The following is an 18,531-nucleotide window of genomic DNA, read 5'->3' as shown; positions in this document are numbered from 1 at the left end:
ATGGGATTAACTGTGCATGTATTAAAATTACAAGCACAATGATACACACTAATGGGAACCAGATATATCAAAGAATGGGGCTGCACCTCTTCAGGACAATAAAAGCCTTCCACCATTTTACATTGGACAACACACAAATACTCATTGGGCACGCTTCATTTCAGTGCACTTAGATTGATTCTTAACTCTTTCAGAGATGGCATTGTACAAGCTCTATTTTATTCCTCTATTTTCCTTTTTTGCAGATTTCATTTAAGAGCTTATTGATTAATGCTTGGCCCTGTCTGGCTGTCTCACAGAACATAAAATCCCCCATAAGTCCTTTCCTCTGAGTTAATACATTTAATAATAGGTGTATGGATTTTTTTTTCCCCACACAGAAATAAGTCACTACTCTTCTAGATATGCCTGGTTAATCTACAAGAAGATTTTGTTCACTGATGTGTCAACAAGGCAAGAAATACGCATACAAGAACATTAAATAGAACTTGTTCATTTTAATATAAGGCAATGAAAGAAATCACATCATACAAACAGGTTACACAGAAAACCCAAAACAGTTATCAAAAATGTATCATATTGTGGCTACAAGTAATTAAAACCCCACCCCTGATGAAACAACTGTCAAGCTAAATATTATAAAGTGCTTTCTCATTTTGTTTGTATGCAATCATCACCAAGGCAAAGTCATTACAGTTTTCTGAACATGAACTTTACATACCTTTCAGGCACTAAACAAGCCTTTGGATCACTTAAAATATCACTGTTCCACCAACACAATATTGATTAGCCTTCTAACCATCATCTAATCCCCCACTCGTAGCAAACATACCCATACAGTTTCAAGAATCTGGTAATTAATAACATGTGTTCCCTTGCTTTGCCAATGTAATAAAATGTAAAAAAAAAAAAAAAGCATCCAGTAGATGGGTCCATTCTCAACACTGTAAATCAGCATTTATCTCCTTCTACGGAGCAGTCAGTTCTTCCCTCTAAAGAAAAAAGGAAATTAAGGTTAATACCAATGACAGATAAAGAAAGGCACTTGAATGGGATTTTGATTTTTAATGCATACTATATACATACATATATATATATATATTTATACACACAACAGCAGGCGAGTGGTGCGTTGTAAAAAATGGAAAACCACAGGGATAACAAATCCCAAAATCCATGACACAGGTTAACTGCAAGCAACAGCATGCAGAGGGCTGCATAAATATGTTGGTAACTGCATGAAGGATGGAGTGATGCATGTATTAACTTCCATTGGTTGAACAAGACAAATGAGTGGAAGGGAGAATGATAAAACAACTGCAGAAATAAAGAGATAAAATTAATGATATTCCAGGGCCATGGCTTTAACACAAGTCCACATTGGAGTGAGGCTAAGAAACTCCTCTGAGGAATATTTTCAATCAACCAGAGACACCTAGTGGTTACCTAATGCAAAATATTCTACTGTCCAAACATGGGTCCTCCAAGATCTTTGTATTTTAAGAGGATAACATCTGTTGTATGTTTGAATATTACATTGACCCTGGAAGTCAGGCGTTAAAATGCCAAAAGAAAAATAAAAAGGGTACAAAAAGAAGCTGGGAAGAAAAGATAAGGCACCACAATAAGCAATTATAAAATGACAGGAGAGATGCACAGAAGAGGTCTGGAGTTAGAGGGAATCACACCTGGCAGCAAAGGTTCTCTGGATGAGTCCAAGACCTGGTGAAGATGAAGGTAAGAATTTTATCTGCACTTTCTTTGTGACTCGCGCGCACACACATACACGCACACGCACGCACACACACACCTCTCAGGATTTCTCAGTTAATCCAAAACCTCAGGGGGAAAAAAATGTTGCATCCATTAAGATATTTTGCATGTTTTTTGTTTTGTATCAACTACAAACTGTAGAACTCTCTACATTACCGTTTTCCAAAAACATACAACAGATATTAGGTCAATTTCATGCACTCCATGCAGCTGCTCAGTTAATGCCAGTTGGCTATGTAAATCCAAGACTTGAAACTCAACTGAGATAAATCACCAGCATCCGGTGTAGTGTGCTCAAAACATGCAACTGAATGTACAACAGTTACATGGCCTTGAAAAGTCCACTGTGCTGGGCTACCAGTGTCAGACAAGTTTCAAGTCACAGCAAAATATTTTCATACAACATAAAATAAATCTAAAATACATCAACAGATAGATTTACAGTCTTAGCTGTCGTAACACTCCTGTGCTCCAATAATAATTTAATTCAAAAGCAGACTCAAAACCTCTCCTGTTCTCTGTCACAGAGGTGTGAAGTTCTTCAGAAATTCACTGAACCCTGTTTGAAATCATTGAGGAAGTACTCAGCCATCAAGTACCATTACTGTGCCAAAAGCCAACAGTATCCATTTGAACTCACTCTCTCTGGTCCCCTCACCTCATAGGTGGTCCCTGCCCAGAACTGCCTCATCTCTCCTCTGCACCCAGCCACCACGGCGGAGGTTATCAAGGTGAAGGGCACCAGGTAGAGCAGGGCAGGCTGGCCCATCCCCGACAGCAGCATCACAGCAAACGTTGCTATGATTCCCAGCAGATATGCTACAGGGAGCAAAGGTGACAAACAAATACAAACACAAAAGGAAAAAAAGACAAACTCAACCTGAAACTTGCATTTACACGTAGATACAATCAGAACTTGAATCTACTACAGGTTTATCAGTAACCTGCTTAGTTAGGGGAAAAGGAAAGGCCAGAGACACCTAGTGGTCAGCAAAACACAATGAAATTTCATGAAGTAGACCTGTTAAAAAAAGACTATGGCTGAGGAACTTCGATACACATGTCCAACCACATTTTTTTACAGGCGTGTAGAGGGAAATGTTTTGAAATACAGTCTAAAAAATGATATGGGTTTCAGCTATAAGAATGTGTGCATTGGTGCTAATATGGATACAGGAGTCAGGGACTATGTAAAAAACACTGTATTTGAAATGTATAGTATTTTAAAACATGAAAACTTATTCTTACAGTATTAACAGTACTATAAAACATGCTATAATGAGCACTGAAAACCAACAGTTAACTTGATAAAACTTGATATGTGCAGTATATTTAGCCTGTACTTATTTATTTGCAGTTCTTTTCCCCAAGTGAAATTACGCTAAATGAGATATTGTACTTTACATGCAAAGTTCCAACATGTGAATGGCAAAGATATAGTTAGGCTGTGAAATACCTATGCAGCAGCTTATAAAGTAGATCTTCTTGCTGCTGTTGATCCAAACATCAAACCTGCTGCAGTAGGCCACCAGGAGACCTGTTGGACCCATGAGGACACACAGGCTGAAAAATCACACAACAAATGCTTCTCCTTATTTACTCCTTCTCAGCTCAGAAGCTATGCTGCCAGTCTGCATTGCTGTTTTTAAACATAGCTGATTTAGGAACTTATAAAGCAAAACAACGCAACATATAAGTCAAGTAATAAATTGTACGCACCATGTACTTAGTTTTGCCTTGTTTTTCCTGTGGTTAAACTGACTGGGGACCAGCAGCCACAGTTGTCTGGACTCAAAAGATTTACTGGTGACATTTTAACCTCACCTGGAACAATGATATCTCCATAACCCAGAATGGAGAACTGCATCCCACACAGGTTCTGAGCCCATGATGAGAACCGTGGGACACGCATCACCACTGGCAGCTGAGAAAATAAAACATTTTATCATGTCTGAGGTGACAAAGTTGTGGCAGCAGCCAAATACAGTGAACTGTAGTTTGTTTGACAGCGACTTAATCTGACTCTTTGCTTCATATTTGCTTCTCAAAGCTGTAGCAGACATATTGGTGTATATTGCTTTAGAATCTCTTGCTGTATTTTCTAACTCCCATCTCAGCAGGAACCAATTCAGGCAAGAGGCACAACTCTCATGACGTCTTGCTGTTCTTATATTTAATATGATACCAAGAGATTGTTTTCAGTTAGGCAGTCAATAAACAATGTTTAATCTTCAAGTTTGTTTACTGGCAGTCTGACACAGGTGTAACAGTTACTTTTAATGTTACTTGAGATTGTTTGACTTAATTCGGCTGACATGCACTTCTCATTTTACTATAGTAGGCCAAATGTTAGCAAACACATATTACTGCTGTTCTCAGAAACATGTTAAGCAAACTGACACAATAACTTGTTGAACACACTTTTGTAGTGAGTACACAGGTGTGTGCTTCTAGAGTAGAAATTCCCTGAGAAACCTCAAAATCCAAGAGCATAAGCTCTGCTGCAGGAAGAATCCCGGGAAAAACACTCTTTCAGCTATCTTACAATGGCTTAACATTCCATCCTCGGGAAGTCCTCTGGGCACCTCTAACTGCAGAGCATAACAATTTAAAATGTTCATACTAAAGCATGTTTCACTCGAATGGAATATAAATACATAAACCTTTCTACAAACAAACAAAAAATGGAACCCCCTGACAGCCAATACATTAGCAACAGGAAAAATTGAACTCATAAACTAATTCAGCTGGACTGAATGGACTGTTGTGTTCAAAACAAGCTTGAGTAACTTATCTACACACCTCCTGACAAAAAACCACCCTCCAAGTACCTTGTTTTCACAAGCAGGCTAATAGTTAAATGTGGGTATACACAATTGGTCCAGTGCATTATCATATCTATTATTTTAGTTCAAAGAATGCACTTTAATCATCACTGAAGCAAGGCATTTTTTATGACTAATTTGACTGTTTTGTCAGTTTTTTAATGCTTTTTAATAATTATCCTGGATGTATCCATGTGGCCAATGTGTGTCTGCACAGAGGAGCAAATAAAACAAAAGAAAGGCACAATGACACTCTATCTGAGACCAAACATCTACAACCCCAATCCCTTCCTACACACCTCAGAGTGTAGCATTGAAAAAAAAGGAATGGATGGGTAACAAGTCAAGCCTTACTTTCTCAGAGGGAGTCTGGGGTTCAGCGGGGACCTCCACCATGTTACCTTGCGTCTATGACAGAGCCCACCCAACCCCAGCGCACAGTTAGTCAATCAATCCATCATTCCCCTCAACAACCAGCAGTGCAGATCAGCCAGGATGTTAATGAAGCCAGAGTAAACTTGGCGGGGAATTCCATCAAGCTTATCTTAGGATCTAGGTGATCAAAAACTCCTGCATACTGCTCTTCTTGAACAAAGATTTACTCCAATTTATTTATTCACAGAACAACAAAGTTTCAGTTTTTGGTCTCCAAATTAAGTCAACAACTTTTTTTTAATGTCTTCAGAAACAGAACACAACACAGAAATCTTAGAATAAAGTGTCTGAGTTGGTTTAATAAAAAGGTTTTAACAGTGATGTTATTGAAATATAAAGCATTCATTCTAGATATTAAAAGTAATAGAAAAAGTCGCTGTCATTGGGAGCTTTTTCAACCATTCCACGTCTTAGAACTCATGAAAACTATGAAAAAAAATTACCATGGAATCTGATCATTTTATTTTGAAAATGCCTAGGACAACTGTTTATGGAGTTCCCCTTCAACGTGAGAAGGAATGCAGGGGGATTTACCTTCTCTCCAGATGCATCTGGGCCCAGGGCAACCTGCACCATAATGCTAACTCCGTTCTGTTGACAGAGCAAGAGAAACCAAGCATTCATATGTTAAGCGTCCACTTATTTCTCTTTATGTAAAGCGTCTTGAGATAACGCTGTTGTGAATTGGTGCTATATAATTCAATTCAATTTCAATTCAATGTATTTTGTATAGCCCAATATCACAACAGAGTTGTCTCACAGTGCTTTACAAAGTTCACTGAAATAAACAAGAAGTGTAAGCGAACAAACAGAAAAAATAAAGATTGATTGATTGACTTATAAAAACAACATACAACACACTGCAACACCAGAGCTGCAAAAACATCTCTTATTCAATGATATTAGGTATCTGTCTGTCTGTGTTTTACAGTCATACAACTGTCTTCTGCTGCTGTTTATTTATTATACACAACTACCTCTTCAATAATATGTAAATATACAACCCATATACCTGCATTGTTTACACTTATACTGTCCACACTTTATCACTTTACCTCAGTTCACATGTCTCAATTATCACCCTACCTCTGTTTATATGTTTCAGTATTCATAGTAGCCTTTGTATATACCGTGTTCATATGTTCATTTTCCAGTTTTTATTTTTTTTACTTTATTTTATTCTTATTATGCGGCTTTATTTTTACCTACCTTTATTTTTCTTTTTAATAATGTGCCTTGTTTTTACATGCCACTTTGCTGCTCACATGTGCCTTAAATTGCCCCCTAGGAACAAATAAAGTTTTCTTGAATCTTGAATTATCCTTAGTTGTGTCAACGGTTCCCTTTGCAAATTATCATTTGTTCACTTAAATTAAACTTTCAACTGGGTGCAAAAACACTTTAAACTTTGGTTCAACAAAGGGTCAAACATAAAAGCAGGAATACTGAGGGATGGCAGAAAAGGAAATTGAAACTAAAAGCACTTGGAAACTTGTGGGGAAAAAAATAGAACAAATAAATAAATATACTCGTACCTTGGTGAAGAATGGAGTGATGAAAACGAAGAAGACATCATACACAAGCAGGAGGCTCAGCAGAATCACACAGATCTGTGAAAGTAGTACAGAGAATTAACTGATTGATGCCAGAGCTAATAAACTGAGAAAATAGCACCGTTTTAATCAGATTTGCATTAATTGCCAGTAGCACTAAATATACAAACCTGTAGTCTTAATGCAAAGACAACAAGATCTGGGACAAAGAATGGCTTTACTAAATATAACAGTGATGAAGGGAGGGAGTGTGATTCTCAGAGAGACGGGCTGTTAAGAGTCACCTTGAAGTTGGACAGTGAAATGGTCTTCATGAAGTTGAGGCAGAAAGCAATGCCAAGGAGGTCCTGCAAGATCCAGATCCATCTACAATGACACAAAAGCTCCTTTACCTTGTGGTTTAACCTGAGCATGTGATTTCACATTATAAGAGAAGCGGTCCAGCTCTGTAGAAGATAGCACAGAAAGGAAATGCACTCACACATTAGAATTAACACTATGCCAAAGGAAACTCATGACGCAAAGCCTAGGGCATGAATGAATACAGATTGATTTTTAAAAATATTTTACAATGGGAGACTTTCGTCAGTCGGTCAGTGTTTTTAGAGACGTTTAAAGATGTGCTTGTGACATGATCATCGTCTTGCGTTACATTAATGCACATTGCACATTAAACACTCACTACCCTGCCCTACCCTGCACTACCCTAACAGTTTTAAATACACACTCACACACTCACACTCACTCTCACTCTCACTCTCACACACACACACACACACACACACACACACACACACACACACACACACACACACACACACACACACACACACACACACACACACACACACACACACACACACACACACACACACACACACACACACACACACACACACACACACACACACACAGAACTGTGCATACGTTTTAGGCAGGTGTGAAGAAATGCTGTATGGTAAGAATGCTTTCAAAAGTATAAAATGTTGTTTATTTCTATTGATTTACAAAATGCAAAGTAAAACAAAAGAAAAATCTAAATCAGATCAATATTTGGTGTGACCACCTTTTGCCTTCAAAACATCATCAATTCCTCTAGGTACACTTCATAGGATCATAGTCAGGTGTATGATTAACCAATAATACAAAACAGGTGCTAATGATCATTAATTCCATATGTATGTTGAAAAGTCATTGAGTAAAACAGACACAGCTGTGTAGGAGGCTTCAAAAGACCATAGACGTAGTGGTCGGCAAAGGAAGCAGATGAAAGACACATTATGCTTCCTTCCCTGGGTCAAAAACTGAAATATCTGGCTGTAACAGAAGGCAGTTTGTTCACTGAAGGGCTGGAGAGCAGAACAATACTGAGTGTCTGCAGGCAACAGTAAAGCCGGTGGAGGTCCCTTGTAAGTTTGGGGCTGCATTTCTGCAAATGGAGTCGGGGATTTGGTCAGAGTTAATGGTGTCCTCAATGCTGAGAAATACAGGCCGATACTTATCTATCATGTAATACCACCAGGGAGGTGTCTGATTGGCCCCAAATTTATTCTGTAGCAGGACAACAAGCCCAAACATACAGCCAGTGTCATTAGGAACTATGGTCAGCATAAAGAAGAACAAGGAGTCCTGGAAGTGATGGTGTGCCCCCCCCCACAGAGTCCTGATCTCAACATCACCAGTCTGTCTGGGATCCCATGAAGAGACAGAAGGATCTGAGGCAGCCGACATCCACAGAAGATCTGTGGTTCGTTCTCCAAGATGTTTGGAACAACCTTCCTGCTGAGTTCCTTCAAAAACTGTGTGCAAGTGAACCTGAAGAACTGATGCTGTTTGTAGGAAAAGGGAGGTCACAGCAAATATTGATTTGATTTGGGTTTTTCTTCTGTTCACTTGCTTTGCAGTTTGTAAATTGATTTAAAAAAAAACAAGAAAATGTTAGATTTTTGAAAGCATTCTTACTTTACAGCATTTCTTCATACCTGCCTAAGAATTGTATGCACTCCCAACGTCTCGGCATGCTCCTGATGAGACGATGGGTGGTGTCCTGGGGGATCTCCTCCCAGACCTGGATCAGGGCATCAGTGAGCTCCTGGACAGTCTGTAGTGCTACTTGGTGCATCAAATGCACTGATACATAACATCCCAGAGGTTCTCAATTTGATTCAGGTCTGGGGAACATGAGGGCCAGTCATTGGCATCAATGCCTTCCTCATCCAGGAGCTGCCTACACACTCTGGCCGGGCATCGTCCTGCACCAAGAGGAACCCAGGGCCCACTGCACCAACGTAAGGTCTGATAATGGCTCTGAGGATTTCATCCCAGTACCTAACAGCAGTCAGGGTACCATTAGTTAGCAATTGGAGGTCTGTGCCACTCTCCAATGATATGCCTTCCCAGACCATCACTGGCCAGTCATGCTGGATGATGTTGCAGGCAGCATAACATTCACCACAGCATCTCCAAACTCTTTCATGTCTGTCACATGCGTTCACTCTGAACCTGCTCTCATCTGTGAAGACAGCACCAATGGCAGACCTGCCAATTCTGCTGTTCTCTGGCCAATAGCCAATCGAGCTGCACGGTGCTGAGCTGTGAGCACAGGTCCCACTAGAGGACGGTTTGGTCAGAAACATGCACACCAGTATCCACTGGAGGTCATTTTGTAGAGCCCTGGCAGTGCTACTCCTGTTCCTCCTCGCACATGGGGTGCTGGGTTGATGCCCTTCTACGGGAGACACAGCACACATTCTTGCGACAGCACGTATGGATGTGCCATCCTGGGGGAGCTGAACTACCTGTGCAAACTGAATGGGCTGCAGGTACCGTCTCACCCTACCAGTAGTGACAAAGACACTAGCAAAACGCACAACTAGAGAAGATTCAGTCAGGAAGGATAAGGAGAGAGCAATTATCTTTGACTACCACCTGCAAAACAATTGCCCAATTGGTTTGTCTTGCTGTTACCTCCCTACTGCACCTGTTGTCACTTTCATTTGCACCAAAACAGGTGAAACTGATTCACAATTGGACAGATTGAGATCCCTGAAGTTTAATTGACTTGGTGTTATACTGTGATGATTAAGTGTTCCCTTAATTGTTAATGTGCAGTGTAGTTTAGACTTTTTGTTCTGCACCAAAACAAATTCCCTGTATGCGTAAACCTACTTAATAATAAATCTGATTCTGAGCAGACTTGATTGTCACATTGACAAACTCAGACAATAATGTCTGAGTAAAATTATAAAAGTATTGCAAGTACGTCACCATGCTGCCATTAAGAAATAATGTCCTTCATACCTGTTACCATGGTGACTGAATGAAAGACCTGCAATCACTTTTTCATTAATTTCAGATAAACTCCAAAACAGGCAGCTGGTAACACTGACTTAGGTGTTGCAATTTCAAAGGCACTGCTGCTGCAATATGGGTGTGGGATCATTTTAGCCAATAAGCACCTCCTGCTTCACCACTGAAACAAGATGTTGTTGTGATATGGTTGTGTGTAGGTTGTGTGTTCTGTGCGTATGTGTCCCATTTACTGTACCTGTCTTCATTCCTGTTGACTCCCCAGACCACAGCAATGCTTATGCACACAGCAGCCAGAATGAGAGACCTCACGGACAAGTTCCAATTTCGGACAGAAAAGCTAGAAAAAGACACAGACAACTAAATAAACAAAGGCTTTCACAGTTGCGCCTCATCAGCCAGGGCATGATTAAGAGACAGTTAAACATCTGCCTTGTTTAGATGGGAAAATGTGACACTATTTATGGGGGAAAAAAGAAACAGAAGCAGCCTAAAACATCCACACATCTTCACTTATGCTGAGCATGAGCATTGATACACATCTGGTCAGGCTAGTTATTTCTATTGTTATTATTATGTTGTTTCTTTAAGAAAAAAAACACTTATATGACAAGTATCTAATCTATCTTTGTCCAGCACTACTGGAATATATGTGTATATTTGTGTGTATATATATAAAATCTTATTTTGAAAGAGTGATGCACATACCTCCCAGTGCCACAACCAATGAGATCCATCACTGCATCTAGACAGCTGAAAAGTGCAGAGGCAGATGCAAGGCAGAATATAGCAATAATGACGTAAACTGGGGAAAAAAAGACAAAGAGATTACATCCATGAGATGCAACATATTGTTTTGGAGTACACTGTTTTTGTTGACTGTTTTTGTCCCACTCACCGAGGACATTGTAGAAGAAGTACATGAGGACCAGCATCCCACACATCAAGGCAACAAAAACAACCACTTTGAGAGGGGAGTACAGGAAAAGCTCTCCGCTCTCAGCTTTGCTCTCTCCCCTTCCTCCCCCTGCCACACCACTTTTCAAGCGGTCCCTGCCACAAACAGAAAAACATTTGTTCTTCAAGAATCTGCTCTAGTTTGACTCTACTAAAATACAGCTCTCTATAAACAGCTTTATCATAGCATTATCTCACCTCTCACACGCCCCGCTCCAGAAGCCACCCAAGGCAACTGTGACGACTGCAATCAGCAGCATGACTGCAATGCTTGGGTCAAGCTTTGAGTGAGGTGGTGCATAAAGTTTCACTTGCACTCCTTCACCAGACACCTGAGGACACACACAAAGATAAAACTCCAGTTTGAACTTGACCTGACCTTTATAAAAGGGGTGGTATCCAGTCTAAATTCAGTAGCAGCAGAAAAAGTAAAGACAATCAGACCTGTACTTCCAGGAAGTCCCTGTACCTCATGAGAGCCAGAGGAATATGGATCTTTGCATACTCAGAGTCATTGGCTGATGGAGTGATCTGAAGAGCCGAGTAAAACAAAAGAGATTTTTGTAAATGCAGTTGGTTAGACTTGGTAAAATGTCTTAAACTAGCTTTTGGTAAGTCACTTTATGGATGGTATATTGTCAAACAAATACATAAAAGACTGTTGTCAGTGAACCAAACATGATGACAGGAAACAAGAAATACATTTAGATGGAAATCCCCACATCCGTACCACAAGTATCCGTACCATCACTTCCTTATTTTTGAATCACTTCTGCATGTGTCTTACATGTGACATGTGTCTATATCCTGATAAGTTACAGGCAAAAAACACAAATGATAATGGGCCCTTCGTGGGTGTTCATTAACAAGAAAAAAAGATTAATGTGAATGACCTACCAACGTTCTATTGCTGGCAATGAGTAAAGTTGTAGCTCCAAGGCTCTGAGCAACCAGTGCTTTCTGGCTGAAGTCACAGTCACCCCTCATCACCACCAATGCTTTGCCTTTGACCACATCTGGAGTGACCCCTGAGCTGTTACACAGCACAGTGGAGGTCATATTTACCAGTGGATACTGCAACTGGAAAACAGGAGACAATAAATGATTTAACAATTATGATAGGAGGAAATTTTACCATCATAACTCTGGGAAATATAGCTACACAATTAGGGGTATTAAAGTAGACACAACAAAGCAATTTCATATACAGCCATCATCTTTACTTAAAGAGATACTTTTCAACAGGCTTTGTATGGTAACATTGTCGGTTTCATATGCAAACTAACTTTCACATGAAATATGCAAATAACTTTCCTCCATGTTGCCTGCTCATTTCCCGGTTCTATGACTGTTGCTCGACTGAATAGCTGACTTAACAGTAACGCAACTGTAATCATTTATAAATGTTAAGTCATTTATTCAATCAAACAACAGTCACAGAACCCATAAATGTCTGCCAGAGGACACAAGCAACGAGCTTAATGACAAGCAGGGAACTCTGGCTTCAGGCGACACTGAAGAAAGAAACACCTGACACCGTAATTATACAAAGCCTGCTGAAAATCAGCAAAATATCCCTTTAAATGTAAGTGGGATTTAACCACTACCAGCCACCAGGCTGTAAATACAAGGTGGTAGTAACAGATGTTTTGACATTTGGGATTGCTTTAAGTTCATTTCAAGTTCACAAAGTCAATAAAAGTCTGATTTGGAGTTACTTTGCTGTCCTGATAGTCACAATAGATTTGTGAAAAAGGTTATGCCAACTTACAGCAGCATCAAGGGTTTGTGACAGGGGGGTCCAGGAGTGATTGTGGACAATGCAGTACTCCCTTTCTGTATTTCCATGTGAAACGTGCAAAATTGCCTCTTGGCAGTTTATCTGTTGGGAAAGAAATGGTAAACTTTTAATCTAAAAAATCTATGAATTAAACATACAACCCTCACTCCAACCCTCTCTCAATCATTATACAGTGGGGGAAATAATTATTTAATCCCCTGCTGATTTTGTAAGTTTACCCCCTTATAAAGACATGAACAGTACATCATTTTTATAGTAGGTTTATTTTAACAGAGAGAGACAGAATATCAACAAAAAAATCCAGAAAAAAACCATTAAATAAAGGTTATAAATTAATTTGTATTTGATTGAGTGAAATAAGTATTTGACCCTCAAGCAAAACATGACTTAGTACTTGGTGGAGAAACCCTTGTTGGCAAGCACAGAGGTCAGATGTTTCTTGTAGTTGGTCACCAGGTTTGCACACAACTGATGGTCTTGTAGCCCATTCCAGCCTTGTGCAGGTCTACAATCTTGTCCCTGACGTCCTTTGACAGCTCTTTGGTCTTGCCCATGGTGGTGGAGAGGTTTGAATGGAAGAGATTGACTCTGTGACAGGTGTCTTTTATACACATAACGAGTTGAGATTAGGAGTACTTGCCTAAAGGGACAGGACTAATTTTTTGTGCCTCATGGGCTGGATTTCTTTGTTGATATTCTGTCTCTCTCTGTTAAAATAAACCTACCATAAAAATTATGGACTGTTCATGTCTTTATAAGGGGGTAAACTTACAAAATCAGCAGGGGATCAAATAATTATTTCCCCCCCACACACACACTGGGGAAAATAAGTATTTGATACACTGCCGATCTTGCAAGTTTTCCCACTGGTCTGTAATTTTTATCGTAGTTACACTTCAACTGTGAGAGACTGAATCTAAAAAAAAAATCCAGAAAAACACATTGTATTATTTTTAAATAATTAATTTGCATTTTATTGCATGAAATAAGTATTTGATACAATAGAAAAAGAGAACTTAATATTTGGTACAGAAACCTTTGTTTACAATTACAGAGGTCAGACGTTTCCTGTAGTGTGTAACAAAAAGCAAATTTCCCCCTGGGGATTATTAAAGGAATTCTGATTCTGATTCCGATTCTGATTCTTGACCAGGTTTGCACACACTGCAGCAGGAATTTTGGCCCACTCCTCCATATAGATCTTCTCCAGATCTATCAGGTTTTGGGGCTGTTGCTGGGCAACACGGAGTTTCAGCTCCCTCCAAAGATTTTCTATTGGGTTCAGGTCTGGAGACTGGCTAGGCCACTCCAGAACCTTGAAATGGTTCTTACAGAGCCATTCCTTAGTTGCCCTGGCTGTGTGTTTTGGGTCATCGTCATGCTGGAAGACCCAGCCACGACCCATCTTCAATGCCCTTACTGAGGGAAGGAGGTTGTTGCCCAAAATCTCACAATACATGGCCCCATCCATCCTCCCCTTAATACGATGCAGTCGTCTTGTCCCCTTTGCAGAAAAGCACCCCCAAAGTACGATGTTTCCACCCCCATGCTTCACGGTTGGGATGGTGTTCTTGGGGTTGTACTCATCCTTCTTCTTCCTCCAAACACGCTGAGTGGAGTTTAAACCAAAAAGCACTATTTTGGTCTCATCTGACCACATGACCTTCTGCCATGTCTCCTCTGGATCATCCAGATGGTCATTGGCAAACTTCAGACGGGCCTGGATGTGTGCTGGCTTGAGCAGGGTGACCTTGGGTGCGCTGCAGGATTTTAATCCATGGCGGCATAGTGTGTTACTAATGGTAACCTTTGAGACTGTGGTCCCAGCTCTCTTCAGGTCATTGATACCCCACGAGGCGAGATCAGTTGTTGCCTTCTCATCAAGCTGCTTGCCTATTGTCCTGTAGCCCATCCCAGCCTTATGCAGGTCTACAATTTTGTTTCTGGTGTCCTTTGACAGCTCTTTGGTCTTGGCCATAGTGGAGTTTGGAGTGTGACTGTTTGAGGTTGTGGACAGGTGTCTTTTATACTGATAACGAGTTAAAACAGGTGCCATTAATACAGGTAACGAGTGGAGGACAGAGGAGCCTCTTAAAGAAGAAGTTACAGGTCTGTGAGAGCCAGAAATCTTACTTGTTTGTAGGTGACCAAATACTTATTTTACCCAGGAATTTACCAGTTAATTCATTAAAAATCCTACAATGTGATTTCCTGGATTCTTTCCCCGCCATTCTGTCTCTCATAGTTGAAGTGTACCTATGATGAAAATTACAGGCCTCTCTCATCTTGGGAGAACTTGCACAATTGGTGGCTGACTAAATACTTTTTTGCCCCACTGTATACCTTTCAAGATCTCCTAGGGGTCTGTGTCACAGAGAAATTCAATTACCTATTTGACTCCAACTTCACCCCCTTGCTTATCTGCTTAAGGCAAGATTTTCAGGTCTCTCCTCCCTCTTTCACTGGCCTGTTGCATAAACTGTCAAAATGTATATTCTGCATGGGTTCTTTACTTCTTTCAGTGCATTCCCATTCTCATTCCCAAGTATTTTTTCACAAACTAGACTGTATTATCTCCTTGTTTATATGAAACAAAAAGAACCCTAAGATGCATATGGAGATATAAAAGAAACCTAAAAGCTTCGGTGGTATGGCCTTGTCCATTTTCAGTTTTACTATTGCTATAAAACGACATTGGACCAAACTTTAGATAAGATAAGATAATCCTTTATTGATCCCCATGGGGGAAATTCAGACAGCCAGGAACCCCCAATCCTATCCCTGCCTAGCTTCACAGTGAATCATTCTCCTCTGTCCCTTTGTCCCTGTTGTCATGTTTACCATTTAACCCTTATAGGTCAACAATGATGCCCCCGTGATCAAATCACGTGATTTTTTGTCGTGCGTCCTCACGTAAAAACTAAGTCAAAAGTAGGCAAAATCAAAAGTATGCAAAAACGGCCAAAATAGGACAAGACCTCTAAGGGTTAAAGACCCAATATAATAAGAACGTTATTGTTGCTAAGTATTCAAATTTGCATGCAATCATATGAGCACACTGTTGGCCAGTTTTGCATTCCCATATCTCACAGATATTTTCAGGTTTCCCCTCTACCCCTCCCTCTTCACCAATTGGCCCTCTCCTACATTTTGACCCTCATCTTAGAAGGACCATTTCTGCACTATAATCTCCCATTACCTTAAAAACTAATCTGGAGAGTTATTTCTATGCAAAATTGTACGTAGGACTCACTGGGCCAGATTCAGATTGGCTAGATTTGACCCAAACATAGACCCAACATGAATTTGTTGGCAACAAGCTTCTGCCACAGTCTTGCACATGTTCTGGTCCTGTCCTTTTCTTGTATCTTTCAAGAAATATGTATTTGCAACACTCTCAAGTCTCAAGCCCCTCTGTGCCCTCTCTTATTGCTGCTTTATTCTATGTTCTCCCACTTGACACTTCAGTACTACCAGCATGACATTTCTGCCATTGCAACACTTTTGGCCAGGTGACTAGTATTATTTCATTGGAAAAGTGCCCTCCCCTACCTACAAACACCCAAGATGAGTAGCTTGAACAGTTTTGGCATGACTTTAGTGGTCATACTGTATTAAAACCTCCTCTTGCTTCCTGCTCAGTCTAGACCTGTATGACCAGGATGAACCATATATTTATTATTATCATTATTATCATCATCATCATTATTATTAAACATGCCATACAGTGAACCAACTTTGCTAATTCTTTTGCTTTCCTTTTTTTTTTTTTTTAATCTCTCTCATTGTTTGGACGGGAGGTTGATATTTTTTTATATTTTGAAGTGGTGCATATATTGCTATGATGTGCTTTTGGAGAATGTTTGTATCATGTCTCATTGCCCAAAGTTATGGTGTGCATAAAAAGAATCAGAAAAATAAATATTAATTATTATTACAGTATTGTTATTATTATAGTATAGTATAGTATAGTATAAATCACAACCATATGTAATACATGGAGAAATCTGGTTTTAGTTGAACACCTAGCTTATATTTTATGGAGTCTCAAGCCAAACAAGTGAACACGTTCACAGCTACTTATATATAATAAATGAGTCAGCAGACCTTTGCTTTGGTTGGTATTTGACAACCAGTGATCAACAAATCAGCAACTTTCCTCATTCTTGAAATACAAATGAAAATGTACTTCCTTGTCGGATGACTCGGGGAAATTACCCTCTACACAGCCTCAAGTTATGCATCGGTATGAATTCGTTAGTTATTAGCGGTTAATAACTTATAACTTAATAACTGATTGTAATTTAATTTCAGCTTTGGAGATTTATCCACATTAACGTCGCCCCCATCGTGTAACCACACTAGCTGAGGCTAACTACCCAGACACCAGAGCTAACGTTAGCTGTGACTGCAGCCATTTGTCTCGTCGTGAACAGGAGAACATGGTGCTTGTCGCTATAGTTTACTGACCACATACTAACAATATCATTCAGACGGCTAACAACAGTGACAGCTGATATATTTGTCGACGGTACGTTCAGCTATCAGGCCCGTCAGGTGCTAACATCCCGCTTCAGTTTCTCTTTTTATCGCCTCACTATCAACTTACCTCCGACGACAAGAAAACGGCCAACAAAACCACGATTCTGACAGCTCTTTCCATTTTGGAAACATTCGCTTTTCTGCTTTTATGTGGCACGAATACACTTTCCATTAGCTGAGTTAGCTCGTATCTTCATTGCTGTTGTTCAGCTGCCAGGTACTTCCTGTATTGGCTCGTGACACACTGACCCACTGCTTTCTGTTTCACGTCACAGCGTCTCCACAGCAGCCCACAGGAGGAGCACAACCAATAGACGGCTCAAATAAAAAAAAAGTACCATGCCTTCCCTCATCTGAAAATCAAATAGGAATAATTAGTACGTGGACAGGCTGTAAAGCTCACACTGCCACCACCTTGTTTTTAGCCAGTATCGCAACAGTCCCACCTGAGAGACCTGAGAACACACTTAACAGAGGAGGAAAGTTCACAAAGTTCAGCTTATACATCAGCATATCGAGCCATCATTAAAAGATAATGAGAGCTGATGTGTTAGAGAAATTCACTGAAAGAGTAATAATGAATAATGAAGTTATAGTCTAATGATTCTGTTTTAATACTTGAAGACAGGACTCAACAAGCAGGACGAGAAGCACACCTCCCCCAACTGTTGCAACACCTATACTCACTTCTACTTCTACTGTATATACTTCAATCAATCAATCAATCTTTATTTATATAGCGCCAAATCATAACAGCGTTATCTCAAGACACTTTCCATAAAGAGCAGGTCTAGACCAAACTCTTTAATTAGAGAGAGACCCAACGATTCAGGAATTCAACATTAAGGATTCAAGAATCCCCACATGAGCAGCATCAGATATTATATTGAGCAACAGTGGCAGGAAAAACTCCCCTTTAACGGGAAGAAACAGAAATATACTTGAATTTTATATTTATGATACTTAACCTCTTACATTTTGAGCATTATGTACATTTGGCTTTTGCACCTTAATAATGATATTTTACCTTTTATTGTGTTTTTTTTGTTATATTTGCACTTTATATATTAGCACTCTTTCCAGCTTTGTACTGCAAATGCTGCACAATAAAATCTCTCACGATAAATAAAGTACTATCTCATCCATATTATATCCAGTAAAGAAATTATATAAAGAATGTTGTTTTTAAGCACAAGGTTCTACAGTAGCAACACATTTTTAACAACAAACCAGTGATTGTTATTAAGAGAGGAAGGCATAAAAAGGATTCTCTGAATCTCTGAGTTATTTTTGTTGTTGTCACAAAGGCTCTGATAGTATTTTTATATTTGCATGG

At 39.7% G+C, this 18,531-nt stretch overlaps 1 protein-coding gene across 5 annotated transcripts; it reads right to left on the bottom strand.

Annotated features, from left to right (window-relative positions):
- Positions 1–477: 477 nt before the first annotated feature.
- On the bottom strand, positions 478–17,429 carry LOC139201109 (signal peptide peptidase-like 2A). Of its 5 annotated transcripts, none has more exons than XM_070830348.1 (17): positions 17,263–17,429; positions 12,624–12,734; positions 11,750–11,932; positions 11,297–11,383; positions 11,051–11,184; positions 10,794–10,948; positions 10,604–10,700; positions 10,134–10,235; positions 6,871–6,952; positions 6,569–6,643; positions 5,568–5,624; positions 4,953–5,006; positions 3,598–3,697; positions 3,230–3,310; positions 2,414–2,592; positions 1,689–1,722; positions 478–992 (listed from the first exon to the last, which is right to left on the bottom strand). In XM_070830348.1, the coding sequence occupies exons 1-17, from the start codon at positions 17,365–17,367 to the stop codon at positions 952–954; spliced, it is 1,677 nt and encodes a 558-aa protein (XP_070686449.1). In that variant the 5' UTR covers positions 17,368–17,429; the 3' UTR covers positions 478–951. The 5 variants fall into 5 exon arrangements, with proteins under 5 accessions (XP_070686449.1, XP_070686457.1, XP_070686464.1 ...); XM_070830356.1 differs by having other exon boundaries at positions 2,432–2,592; XM_070830363.1 differs by lacking the exon at positions 1,689–1,722.
- Between the last annotated feature and the right edge of the window lie 1,102 nt (positions 17,430–18,531).

Source organism: Pempheris klunzingeri, chromosome 1 (assembly GCF_042242105.1).
Source record: "Pempheris klunzingeri isolate RE-2024b chromosome 1, fPemKlu1.hap1, whole genome shotgun sequence".
NCBI lineage: Eukaryota > Metazoa > Chordata > Actinopteri > Acropomatiformes > Pempheridae > Pempheris > Pempheris klunzingeri.
Note: the sequence above shows the minus strand (reverse complement) of the source record. Positions and strands in the feature narration are given on the sequence as shown.

Excerpts from the sequence above, each read along its gene's own strand:
- LOC139201109 (XM_070830348.1), bottom strand. The coding sequence starts at position 17,367 with ATGGAAAGTGTATTCGTGCCACATAAAAGCAGAAAAGCGAATGTTTCC. Across the intron at positions 12,735-17,262 it reads CCGTTTTCTTGTCGTCGGAG|ATAAACTGCCAAGAGGCAAT; the intron begins GTAAGTTGATAG and ends CTTTCCCAACAG. Across the intron at positions 3,698-4,952 it reads CCCAGACTCCCTCTGAGAAA|CTGCCAGTGGTGATGCGTGT; the intron begins GTAAGGCTTGAC and ends TTATTTTCTCAG.